The sequence below is a fragment of the Macrotis lagotis genome, chromosome 6 (genome assembly GCF_037893015.1).
Source record: "Macrotis lagotis isolate mMagLag1 chromosome 6, bilby.v1.9.chrom.fasta, whole genome shotgun sequence".
NCBI lineage: Eukaryota > Metazoa > Chordata > Mammalia > Peramelemorphia > Peramelidae > Macrotis > Macrotis lagotis.
In genome coordinates, this window is record NC_133663.1 from 11779527 (window position 1) to 11792494 (window position 12968).

At 45.2% G+C, this 12968-nt stretch overlaps 1 protein-coding gene across 1 annotated transcript; it reads right to left on the reverse strand.

Annotated features, from left to right (window-relative positions):
• Positions 1–2768: 2768 nt before the first annotated feature.
• On the reverse strand, positions 2769–12569 carry LOC141492080 (anosmin-1-like). The gene is made up of 6 exons (XM_074192712.1): positions 12446–12569; positions 11336–11520; positions 7907–8036; positions 4503–4705; positions 3250–3385; positions 2769–2773 (listed from the first exon to the last, which is right to left on the reverse strand). The coding sequence occupies exons 1-6, from the start codon at positions 12567–12569 to the stop codon at positions 2769–2771; spliced, it is 783 nt and encodes a 260-aa protein (XP_074048813.1).
• Between the last annotated feature and the right edge of the window lie 399 nt (positions 12570–12968).

Here is a 12968-nt window from a genome sequence, read left to right on the forward strand (position 1 = left end):
TCATGAGAGATTCATTCAGCAAGCATTTATTAATCACATAATATGTGCCAGACTCTAAGTTAGTATTGGGAATGCAAACATACACACAATTCTTCACTTTCATGGTGCTGATATTCTATTTGAAACCATTTGAAATTCCAATATTTTGTTATATAAATGAGTTGAGTAGTTAACATTATTTAGATTATTTTTAGACCTTGTTTTGGAAGGGGAAATGTTGGAAGAGAAGGGATCATTGAGACTTAAAAGGAAGCAGCCTCCAGGAATCAAAAGGGCCAAGTTGATAATATCCAAAGCCAAGCTTAATGACTTCAAAGATGAGGGACAAGGGTGAGACCGAGAAACCCTAGCTCTGATTTGGGAGTCATAAGACAAAAGGTCTAATTCCACTACTACCACCATCCTGTGTATCTTTGAATAAGTTATTTCTTTTGTATGATCCTCAGTTTTCCCACTTATAAAATGGGTGAGCCAAGTGAAGTACAAATCTTACCCAGAGTTTATCCTGTGCATTCTTGGATTGATACTTTGGAGAATGACCATGCCATATTAGGATGAACTAGTTAGCTTGGGAAGAGGAGACTTGGAGATGACAACAGTGAAGAAGGCAGGATGATTCAGTGGAAAGAATGTTGAATTTAGAGAATCTGAGTCCAAATCCTGGCGCCACCACTTGTGACTCTGTAGGTCTCTTTTTCCTCAACTGTAAAATTGGGAGGTTGACCTGGGATGACTACTAAGGTTCTCCAAAGCTCTACCTTCTACACCATCATCTTATGATTCTAAATATTTAAGGAACTATCCACTGGAAGGGAACAAGCCTGGTTCTAACTTGGTTCCTTAGTAGAAGGGAGAAACAAGAACTGTCCACATAGAAGGAGCTGCCCTCTGGAGGTGGCGGGATCATGGTTCATCTTCAGGTGGAGGCTGGATGCCCACTTGTCAGGTGTGGTCTAAGGGAGCATCTTCACCTGGTAGATTGTCACTGAGGTTCCTTCCAAAGCTGGGCTTTGGTGAAATTGAGCATCGACCTGCACCAAGGCTTATCTGACTGATGTCATGTAGTTGATGTCATACAAGATGGGGTCCCAGGATAACAGGTAAGCACCAGGTCCTCTTGGACCGGCTAGAAAGGGAATGTGAAAGCATTATGTATGCATTTGTAGCTTTGATTCAGAGTGCCAAAGCACCTTATCTTCAGGGGCTCAAATATTTGTTGAATGAATGGATGAATGGATAGATGGGTAGGTAAATGGGAGGATGGATAGATGAATGGATGGATGGATGGATGGATAGATGGATGAGTGGATGGATGGATGAGTGAATGGATAGATGGATGATTATCTAATACTTGAGGGCAAACACTATTTTTGTCTCTCTTGGTATTCCCAGCTCCAGTACAGTGACTTAGATGGCCTAGTAAAAGCTTTTTGACTGACTTGTGGATAGATGTTTCTCTCTTTAATCCTCTGTGCTTTTAGAAATTTGGGATTTGAAATAGATTATGGAGAAAATCAGTTTCTGAAGCCAGAGAATGCAGCCCCCAGGGACCAGCCTGTTGTAACTAGGCCCTCTCCCTAGCCAGGCTGGTCCTCTGAAAGCAGAAACAGTCATTGTCCCTGGGACCATGGTCCCTGGGTCAACTCAACAGGAGCAGAAAAAAAAGTTGCTATTTAGAGTGCCCTCCATGACACACCAGGGGTGGGGTATGTGTGAATAGAACCCCTGGACAAACATTGGGGAGGATCATAGGATCTTGGAAATAAAGTCAAGAGGGACCCCCTAGCTTGTCTAACCCAATCTAGGTGACTTCATGGTACACTGCTTGACTTACCTTCCACTCTCCTCCAGGGAGCCTTTACTTGTAGATCACTCTGTAGTTGATGATACCCTCAGGGCAGGCCCTTCCTGGGATGTAGGTAACTCATTTGAAACCTCTGGAGAAAGAAGAGCTCAGATGTGGAGTCTGCCCCAGAACCAGGGTCTCTAGAGTATATTTCCCTTCTCCTTCAAGCGAGCCCTTCCCGTCCCACCCCCCCTTCCTCTTCCCTCCCCCAAGGGAAGAGAGGCTGGTTGTAAATAAGTAAAGCAACAATTGACTCCCATCAGAGCTGGCTCAAGGCCATACCTGGTTGGATTGGGTACAATCCGGAGATGCTGAAATGCTCTGGGTACCTCCCACACAATGCCAACTTTAGCCTAGGCACATCCTTTTCCCTCCCATCCCTTTCTACCACCAGCTCAGAGAACAGGTAACAAATCAACCTCCCTCTGGTCCTGCCAAGGAAGAATCCACTGATTAACTGATGAGTCCATTCCTGTGACTTTCCCCAGCCACCACTGCCTTACCTGGGTTACATTCTCCTACTAGAATGTAAGCAACTTGAGGGCAGAGGCTGTCCTGATTTTTGTAATTGAATTTTCAAGCCTTAGTAATGTCTGAGTGCTAAGGATGTTTTTCAGTCATTCATTCATATTTCATAAAAGGATCATAGGGTGTTAGTATTGGAAACCTTCCCTTCTATTGGTTATTTCAATAATCCTATACAGAGCTTGATGTTACATGCAGTCTCCCCATTAGACTGGGAGTTTCTTGAGGGCAGGGACTGGCTTTTTCTTCTTTTTGTATTTCTAGTACTAAGTGTGAGGCCTAGCACAAAAGAGGTGCATAAGAAATATTGATTGATTGATCAACTGACTAAAACCTCATTATTTGTGATCACATCCTGTGAAAAAGACATTCATTGAAGAAGGAGGAGTTTGTTCTTTTACACTGGTAAGAGGGCATAGGGGAAGGGGCATTAGAACCTATAATAGAGCCTGGACCCCTACGTTATATTCTGTGTCTGTGTCTCCCTCTCCCACCTTATCTCCCCCTCTCCCAAATCACACAAAATTCTTGCTGATATCAATTCTAATTTCATCCTGAATCCTTTCATCTGACTCACAATTCCAACCCCTCTCTCTTTTCTCTTTTCTGTACACACTCACTGCTCCTACTCACAAACCCCCAGGATTCCAAGCAGAGACCCCCCCCCCCGAAACAGGTCACCTTCATGCTGCTCTTCTCTCTCTTTCCCTCTCTCTTCTCTTCCCAATGACTTCTGTTATTCTGACCTCAAAGCTAACTCAGGCCACACTTCCTCCTTGACCACTCAGGCCAGTTTCTAAGAGCAGTCAGGATCCTTAGCAGGCTCACCCCGATTTACCACTGTCCCTTGGCTGGCCACTCCAGATTCTCAGGCTTACCTCTTGGTGGCGTGGCAAGGAGCAGCTGAGACTTGGGGCTCTTGAGATGTTTCTGGCCCCAGAAGGTGATGGTCTGCACTTGTATCCGGTAGCTGGTGCCAGCTTCAAGTCCACCTAGTTGCACTTTAGGTTTTGCCTATAATAGACATGTCAAGACATCTTCAAAATAATCTTGCTGACCCATAGGACTGACCATGATGTTCCCCCAAGATTTCCCCGTTTGAACTTATTTCAACACCCATTCCTTATGAGTCAGTGAAATGAATAATGGTCCAGTAGCAGAACCCTGCAGACCTGGGTTTCTTTCATTGCGTCTCTCAGGGTCTCAGGCCATGCAAGTCACAGAGGAGCTGTTATCTGTATTGGTGGAGGGCCCTTTCTCATTGGGAAGTCACAAACCAGTAACAAGCCTGGTGCATGGTAGGAATGTGGTATGAGTTGCTGATTGTTACTAATATCTCCATTTCTTCTGCAAATGATTGAAGAAGGCCTTTTTTTTTTTAGTTTTTTTGCAAGGCAAAGGGGGTTAAGTGGCTTGCCCAAGGCCACACGGCTAGGTAATTATTAAGTGTCTGAGACCGGATTTGAACCCAGGTACTCCTGACTCCAGGGCTGGTGCTTTATCCACTGCACCACCTAGCCGCCCCAGAAGAAGGCCCTTTAAGAGGCTTTACAAACTTTTATGTGGTACAGAACTGCTGGCCATTTTGTTGTGGTTTAGTCATTTTATAGGCATGGCCAACTCTTCATGATTGCATTTGGGATTTCTTGCCAAAGACACTAGAGTGGTTTGCCATCTCCTCCAGTTCATTTTACAGATGAGGAGACTGAGGCAAATAGGATTAGTGACTTGTCCAGGGTCACACAGCCAGGAGTTGTCTGAGGTCAGATTTGAACTCAGATCCTCTTGACTCCAGGTTTAATGCTCTATCCACTGGACCACCCAGCTGTCTCTAAGAAATCCATCCATTCTTACATATAACTAAAGACCCTGCCATACCCCATGCACCCCCTCCCCATAGAGACATCCCTCCCACATAGACACCTACACATCTCCACACAGAGAGACACACACTCAGATATAGACACACACACACACACACACAGGCACCCACCTCCACATACGGAGGGACAGGCAGATACACACAAAGACACATACAAGGACACACACACACGCACACACACACTCTCTCTCTCTCCCTCCCAAGAAGCCTGGAATCAGCTAGGTCCAAGCCTCACACTCAAAACCTCACCCCTGGGACTCTTAGGCGCCTCATCTTAGAAGAAGACATGTGGGCTCCTGGTGTCCAGGGCCTCCAAAGGACCCTGTAGTGATGGACCGCTAGAGCCCCTTCAGAAGGGGGATCCCAGGAAATGATGATGTTGTGAGTCCCATCGTGGTTGGTGGTGATATTGTCTTTTCTGAGATTCTGGGGGGACGCTGGAGGCAAAGGAGCTTGGTGGGGCAGGAGGGAGGACAATTGGAGAGAAAGAATCAACACATGAGCCCCTTTTGGTCAGACAGTAAGTCAATCAACAAGCATTTTGATTCTGCATCCTAGCTGTGCTAATAATCCCTTTCATCACAAGTGTGAATCCTCTGGGATGACTAAAAAGACTCAGGGACTGAATGAATCTGGTTCTGACTCCCATTTCAGACTCCAGATGGAAGAATGAGGGTGAGGGGGTCAGGATTTGGGGTGGTGCAAGGTGCTGAGGGTGCCAAGGTACTGTCAGCTCCCCTTCCAGTGGAAGGTGGGTTGCTTATCCAGTTTGATGCTGTCTCTCTGACCTTAGTCTCAGTCTCTGGTGACCTCCCCCCCTTACCCCCACCATTATCTCAAAACAAGTCAGAAAAGGAACAAGGGTACCAATTCCTGCTGTTCTAGGACTTTGTTTCTCCAAGGGTTTTACTGGGAATGCAGTGAAATTGTTTCTTCCACCTATCATTTTAAAACTTCACAAATTAATAAGGAGCTGTGGAATTTGAACAAAGTGCAAGGACTATTCCCTTTAATTTAGGAAAAAAAACCCAGATATCTTATTGTCTGATCTTGTTACCTCTGAGACTTCTCTTTAAGGATATGATTTCTCTCTCATCACACTCAATTTGGAGCAAGGTACAACATAGAAACAAAGTAAAGACTGACAGAGTGCTTTCCGTGGGGGGTGGGGGAGGGAAGCAAGATGGGGGAAAATTGTAAAACTCAAGTAATATCTTTAATAAAAATAAATTAAAAAAAAACTTCACAAATTATAAATTGTCAACCTTGGCCTACTTTTGAGGACATGTTAGAAACCACCAGATCTCAACAAAACAACACATACTTGGGAACTTCAAGAGATTAGAAACCTTTATCTACTTGGAATTGTTTCTTTTCCCTTAACTCTTGAAGTCTGTTTTCTGCCCTTCACATTCCACTGAAACTGTTCTCCCCCAGCTTACCCAGGATTTCTGAATGGCCAAATCTACTCTATGATGCCTTTGATCACCTAATTTTTATTAATATTTTTGAGTAAACTAACAATTGTCTGATGTGCTCCTCCATCTTCTCGGCTGCATCTTCATTAGGTCATGCTTGCTCCCCTTGGGTGTCCCCTGGGGCTCTTTTCTGCTATACTATTTTACTTGGTGAATCACCTCTGCTGATAATTTTCATATCTCCGTCTCCTGCCCCAACCACTCTGCTGACCTCCAATCTATGCCTTTCAAACACCTTGTCCTAGATGTCCAGGAGACATCTGAAACTCAACATGTCCAAGATGGAACTCACGGTGTCTCCCCCAACTTCCTGCCCCCCATCTTTTGGGGAGGTACTACCCGTCCCCCAGACTCACAGTTTAGGAGTCATCCTGGATTTCTCATATCTTTCCTCAATCCTAGGTCCAATATGATACCAAGACCTGTCATTTTCACCTCTGCCACATCTCTTAAACATCCCTTCTTTCCTCTCACCTTGGTTGGAGGCCTCATTACTTCATACCTTGCTGGGTCTGCCTGCCTCTAAGCTCTCCCCACTCCAGATATCTTCAATTCATCTTTCAAACTGATCTTCCTATAACAGTCTGACTACATGCCTTCCTATTCACTAAACTCCAGTGGGTTGCTACTCCCTCCAGTATCAGACATAAAATCCTCTGTGACTTCTCAAGGTCTCTGTTAACCTGCCCTTTCCTCAGTTTCCCAGTCTGAGAACTTACTCCTCTTCTCCATCTCCTGGCTTCTTCAAGTTCCAGTTAAAATTCACCTCTGAGAAGCCTTTCCTGGTTCCTCTTCAATGCCAACCCTCTCTTGGTTACCTTCAGTGTATCCTGTATTAGTCTTGTTAGTATCCCACTGTTTCCCCATCTCCTCCATCCTTTGTGGAGCTCTTTTTGGATAGGAAGCATCTTTTGACTTTTAAAATTTTTTTTATTTATTTAAGGCAATGGGGTTAAGAGTGACTTGCCCAAGGTCACACAGCTAGGGAATTTCACCTAGCTGCCCCTTTTTTGCCTTTCTTAACCTCAGTGGTTATCCCAATGGCAGGCGCTTAATAAATGATTATTGGCTCTCTTAACTTCTGTTGACCCAAGTTTCCTCTGTAGAATGAGGGCATGGGATTAGATGGTGTCTATGGTCCCTTCTAGATATAAACCTTTGTTCCCTCTTAAGACTTCTCCCTAAAACATTCATTCATTCAAACAAACTGTGATGTTGTTATTTGTCCTTCTTTCTCCAAGAGGACCATGGCATCAGAAAGACAGGGAGGGAAGGTCTGGGCAGTCACCCGCCTCACTCCTCCAGAGCCACCTGGGTCCCGGGTCCGTATCCGGTTCAGGATGATGCAGTGAATCCATTCTTTCTAAATTAAAGTCTTTATCAAGTCTCAGTTTGGCTGAGGCAATACCTATTCAGTGATTAAAACTAAGAAAGAAAAGAAGCAAAAAATGGCCTTTAATTAAAAAAAAAAATCAACCTGGAAGGGGAAGACCCTCGGGGTTTCTGGTCAAAAATAGAAACAATTTGCTATTTAACATCCACTTTAAGTCAATTAGGAACCAGATTAAGACCCAGTTGGTTGACCTGGGACCTATTGTTGGCCAAACAATGAAAACCTGAGTGATTTGAGACCTGTAAACCCCTAGAGAGCTTGCCTGGTTTCAGCAAACAAAATTGATGTTCCTTCGGGAAGAGTGCTCACTGGTAAGGATGTGATGCTCTATGTGGACAGAGTGAAGGGAAAGGAAGGAAGGAAGGAAGGGAAGGAAGGATGTTATTAAGACATGCAGAAACAAATTAAGGAGCTATAACCTAAGGGAGTGACTGGATCATACAGAGTAGCTCTGATCCCAATTAAGATAGACTTATTCTCTCAGCAAAGTGCAAGGGATTGGAAATGAAACGAGATCATTTGGAGGAAACCAAGGGGCAAATGAATGAGGACTTGCACCTTTGGGGACTCCTGGTCTGGCATCCTCTCCAATTGCTGCTATTTAAATACCTTCCTCAGCCAATCTGCTGGAAATGCCTACCTCCTTGCTCCCCTTACACTGAAAACAGGAGAAAGTTATGCCTCTGGGGTAAACCAAGATGTATATCTTAAACTGAAGGATTAGGTTCATTGAGGAATTTCAGGCACCAGGGTATTTGGCGCCTGGCCTAGCCTTTGCTCACCTCTGGTAGACTGGAAGTGTTTGCTTGGAGGGGTGAAGCCCCGGGTGCCATGGCTATTAACTGCAGCCACTCGGAACTGGTACCATCTGTTTGGGCTGAGGTGCTCCAGGTGGGTGCTCTCCTCCATGCTCTGTGGTTTGTGGCGAACAAAGCAAAGTGAGGAAAAGCTGCAGCTTTTCTAGACCTGCTAAATCAGACTAACTGGTGGTCTTTTTGACCAGATTGGAAACTGAGGCTGTTTTCTTGTGGGGGGGGAAGGTGAGAGATTAGTGAGGATACCCATTAGGGAACTTGTTAAGGAAAATATAAGATTTGGAGCTGGAAGGGACTTTGAGCATCACCTGGTTCAAACATTTTAGGTTCCATATGAGGAAATAGAAATCCAGTAAAGTACAGAAAAGGACCATGTATTTGGAGTTAGAAGACTACATCTGGAATCCTGGGTCTGCCACTTCTTGTCTATGTTATCCTGAACAAATCACTTCATTCCTCTGGACCTCAATTTACTCCCTTCCCTTTTTTTTTTGTTTTTGCAAGGCAGTTGGGTTAAGTGACTTGCCCAAGGTCACGCAGCTAAGTATTAAGTGTCTGTGGTCAAATTAGAACTCAGGTCTTCTTGACTTCAGGGCCAGTGCTCTCTATACACTGCACCCCCCTTTTCCCCCTTTCTATAAGATTGAAAATTGATTTGAATTCTAATGGGTTAAGATTTAATCAACTTAGATTTAATCTTTTTTGGTTTCTGCCCTTTGTAAACTTCACCCTTCACCCATATCCTGGAAACTTGCCTAAAGTTCAAGCTTTTATCTTGAATTGCTGTTCAGTCATGTTTGACTCTTTGTGATCCTCCCTGGGATTTTCTTGTTTGTCTCTTTGTTTGCAAGGCCATAGGGTGAAGTGGCTTGCCCAGGATCACACAGCCAGTAAAGTATCAAGTATCTGAGATCAAATCTGAACTCAGGTCCTCCTGCCTCCAGGGCTGGTGTTCTATCCACTGCACCATCTAGCTACCCCAATCTGGGGCAAAGATACTGGATTGATTTGCCATTTCCTTTTCCTGCTTGTTTTACAGTTGAGGAAACTGAGACAATTAGGGTGAAGTAACTCACGTAGGGTCAAATAGGTATAAGTTTCCGAGACTGGATTTTAACTCAGATCTTTCTGTCTATAGGCCATGTGATCTATCCACTGAGCTACCCAGATGCCCACCTTTACCTAATTATTTCCACCTTTGTAACCCCACCCATCACACACTTTTCTGAGAAACATGATTAACCCAAAAGGTCAAATTTTAGCAATCTAAACTACTAGCCATTCCCATCACCCAAAGACAATCCCTTTGCCAGGGAATTTTTTGTGATCTCAAATCACCAGTCTTGGTTGTGGTGAAAGGGTTTCAGAAAAGGTTAAAATGATGTAATCTCAATTCTGACTATATTATTGATTGTTAAGCAGAAGCTAAATAGCTCTACAACTCAAGAGTTTGCCCTGTCACCTCATTTATTTTTATGAAAGGAAAAGACCCTGTGAGCCTTCACTGGAGGTTTCTGGTCATGAGAGAGGCTATTGACCCCATTTACTGATATTTCTTTGAACTTTGATTCTCAGAATTTCACCTGTGCCCCCCCCCTCCTTTCTTCCCTCCTTTCTTCTCTTCTAATTCTGGGAGGGTCAGGGGGACACAATTGCTCAGTGTCAGGGTCATAATTTGTCACAAGACAAAGAAGCAGATCTATGTTCCGTTCCCTTAGACTTCTTTCCAACTTTCCTCTAATTTCCATTATTAACTAGCTTGTGGAGATGCCATTCATGTCCAGCCCTGTCTCCCTGGAGGCAGTGCAAATGTCGGGGTTTACCCCCTTACAAGTGAACCAATGGAAATCCCCAACTGCCTGGGACTCTCAACCAAATGGATTTTTGTTGGAACCTTTTTAGAGGAGCACAGGACCTTGGATTTAGAGCTGGGAGGGACTTTGGAGTCAACTAGTCCAATCCCTGCCTCTTTGTACCCACATATTTCAAATGTGGCAACTGAGGCTCCTAGAGGAAAAATGATTTGTCCAAGGTCACACAAAGAGAAAATAACCAAGGCAGGTTGAAACCTTTTGATTCTTCCTTTTAAAAGAAAAACTCTTGTCAAATTTCTCTGGACTACAAATTAAGAATGTGTCTTTCCATTCTGTGCAGAAATTCATAGGACCAGTGCTTCCTTAGAGCTGGGAGGTAATTGTGAAGTCATCAGGTTCACTTACAGATGAGGAAACTAAGACCAGACTGGTGAAATGACTTGGCCAGGAGCCTACAGCTCATGTTGGAGGCTGGATGTGAATTCTGGTCTTCCAGCTCCCTGACCACCTCAACCCTTTCTCTACTCCAAGATAAGGTGTGTGTGAGGGGTGGAGAGGATTAACAAAACCATCTTCACAATACAGATTGTAGCCTCACTAGAACTTGGCCTCTGGTCTCAGACAGTGATTGAAGTCACCAAAGGCCTTCAGTCTGGGGATGAGAGGTTCTGAGCTTAATCACACTGGGATCTATTAAAGACTTCAGCTTAATGGGGACCAAGATCTCCCATTGCATTTAGGGCCATCTTGCCACTGGACCAGAAAGATTCTTTTAGAGAAGAAAGGACAGACAACAAATAATAAACCCACCATCATCATCACCACCATGGCAACAATATGCTCAGAGATAAGCCAGGCTGGTCATTTGATGACAAAAGCACAATTGGGCCCATGATCAAAGTTTTTCCTACTTGGTAGAACTATGGTTTATCTAGTGAAATAAGATTGACTCCAGGGAAGAGACAGGTGTTCCTTGTATTCCCCTGCAGAGAGGCCACCTGAAGCAGGGGAAGCACCCTGGAACTGGAGCCAGAGGTCCCAGCTTCGTGTTTGATCTGTCATGTCTTTTGTGACCCTGGGCAAATTAATTCAGTCCTATGGGCCTCAGTTTTCCCTTCTGCCAAAAGAGGTTGGACTATTGCCTTAGGGAATTCTCTAAGATAGAGTGTGTGTGTGTGGGGGGGGGGTGGATCTGCTTTGATGGTGGGAGGAAGGAAGAGGCTTTCCTGGGGCTGTCAGAAAGATTAGAAGTGAGGTGTAATAAAAAGAGAGGCCCTCAGAGTTGGGAAGACCTGGATTCAAGGCCTCTTGCCTCTGCCCATTCTAGTGGGGTGACATAAAGCCCTCTCCTGGGCCTAGGGAATGCTCTAAGAGGAGAAAGTTGCCCAGCAGGTGCTGACTGGTATTCACTGCCTGCTCCCTGCCTTTGAAAGTCAAGGTTTCCTAGATGCAAAGTACTGCCGAAGCCCCCAAAGCTTCCCAGGGAGAAGCCCTTTCTGCCCCTTTCCAGATGAGGAGGTGATGACAGAATTGGCTAAGAGGGATGTTGGCAGGTCAAGCGAAGAGCCAGTGGGAGACCTACCACAGCCACCACCTGCCATTCAGTAGTCTCCTCTTCACTGGGGTGAAGCCCCCAGTGCCACCTGCTCTGTAGGATGTAGAACACAGGTTCTATGGAAACACTGGACTTGGGTTTCCAAGAGACTTGGACAGCTCCTCGAGATCTCTCTCGAATGGCCAGGTCTTTTCTGGGCTTCAGTGGGACACCTGGAAATGAAGTGAAGTAAGTTAAAGAGATACAGACAGAAAGGAAAGGAAGGAAGGAGAGAAGGGAGGGAGGAAGGAAGGAAGGGAGGGAGAGAGGAGAAAGGAAAGGAGAGAATAGAGGGAGAAAACAGAAAGTGAGGAAGGGAGGCAGAGAGGAGAGGAAAGGAAAAGGAGGGAAGAAAGAGGGAGGACAAAAGAGAAAGGAAGGAAAGAATGGAAGGAGGGAGGGAAGAAGGAAGAAAATAAAGAATTAAAGAGGGGGGGTGGCTAGGTGGCACAGTGGATAGAGCACCAGTCCTGGAGTCAGGAGGACCTGGGTTCAAATTCAGCCTCAGGCACTTAATAATGACCTAGCTGTGTGGCCTCGGGCAAGCCACTTAACCCCATTGCCTTGCCCCCCAAACCCCCAAGAATTAAAGACAGATGGGAGAGAAGAAAAGATTGGATGAAGGACGGGGAGGATGGAAGAAGGAAGGAAGAAAGAATTGGAGAAAGAGAGAAAAAAGGAAGAAAGAGGGAGCAAGAGAAGGAGGAAGAGAGGGATGTAGGAGAAAGAATGAAAGAAAAAGACAATGATGGGAGAAAGGGAAAGCAAGAAGAAAAAGGAGAAAGACAAAGCAGGAGAAGGAAGAGAGAAGAAAGGAAGCCTGCCCAGGACTTCATAGTTCTCCATGACCAACTGGTCCCTGACCTGTTTGTGCAGAAATTCATGTGAAGGCATCTATAACCCACTGTGCCTCATTTCTGTGCTGATATTTAAAGGAGGAAGAAAAAAAAAGCCCAGAGCATTTTATCAAGAAGTTCAAAGTGGTTTCGTGTTCAAGACTCTTTCCAGCATTTAAGAGACAAAGCAGCTGGGAAAGCCTTCTCTTTCACTGGCAGTGGATTAGGGGGAGCCCCAGCACCAGCTCAGTGCAAGAGAAACCCAGGCTGAAAGGCTGGTGGGCAGCAAGACTGGTAGCTGGCAGTGAGTTGGTGGGGGGCAGAGAGGCTGGTGGGGGGCAGGGAGTTTGGTGAGGCTGGTGGCAGGCAGCCAGGCTGACCTCCATCCCTGCAGAAGTGGGGAGGGGCCATAGTACCTTCCCCTTGCCATGAAACCCATGTCCTTAGGATGCATGCCCAGGAATTTTGTTTCTTTTGCTAAGATAATAATCATTTATGAAAATTTCCAGTGGACATTCTTTGTAGTCACTGAATGAAAGAAACAAAAACATAATTAAGATTATGAAACTTTTCTTAAGAATGAGAGCAGAAATACTAAATTGTTTTGGGATTTAGGTGGGCTGCCCCTGTAGAGAAGCAGGGCTCATAGCTGCTGCCTCCTCACAGTCCATCTTTCCCCGCCATGCCCCTGCCTCCTTTGCTCTCAAGCTCTGACTCTGGCATGGTATCCTTGGCGATTAGCCACCCTACCTTCCCCTGGGTATCCATGCATGACGGGCTCCCAA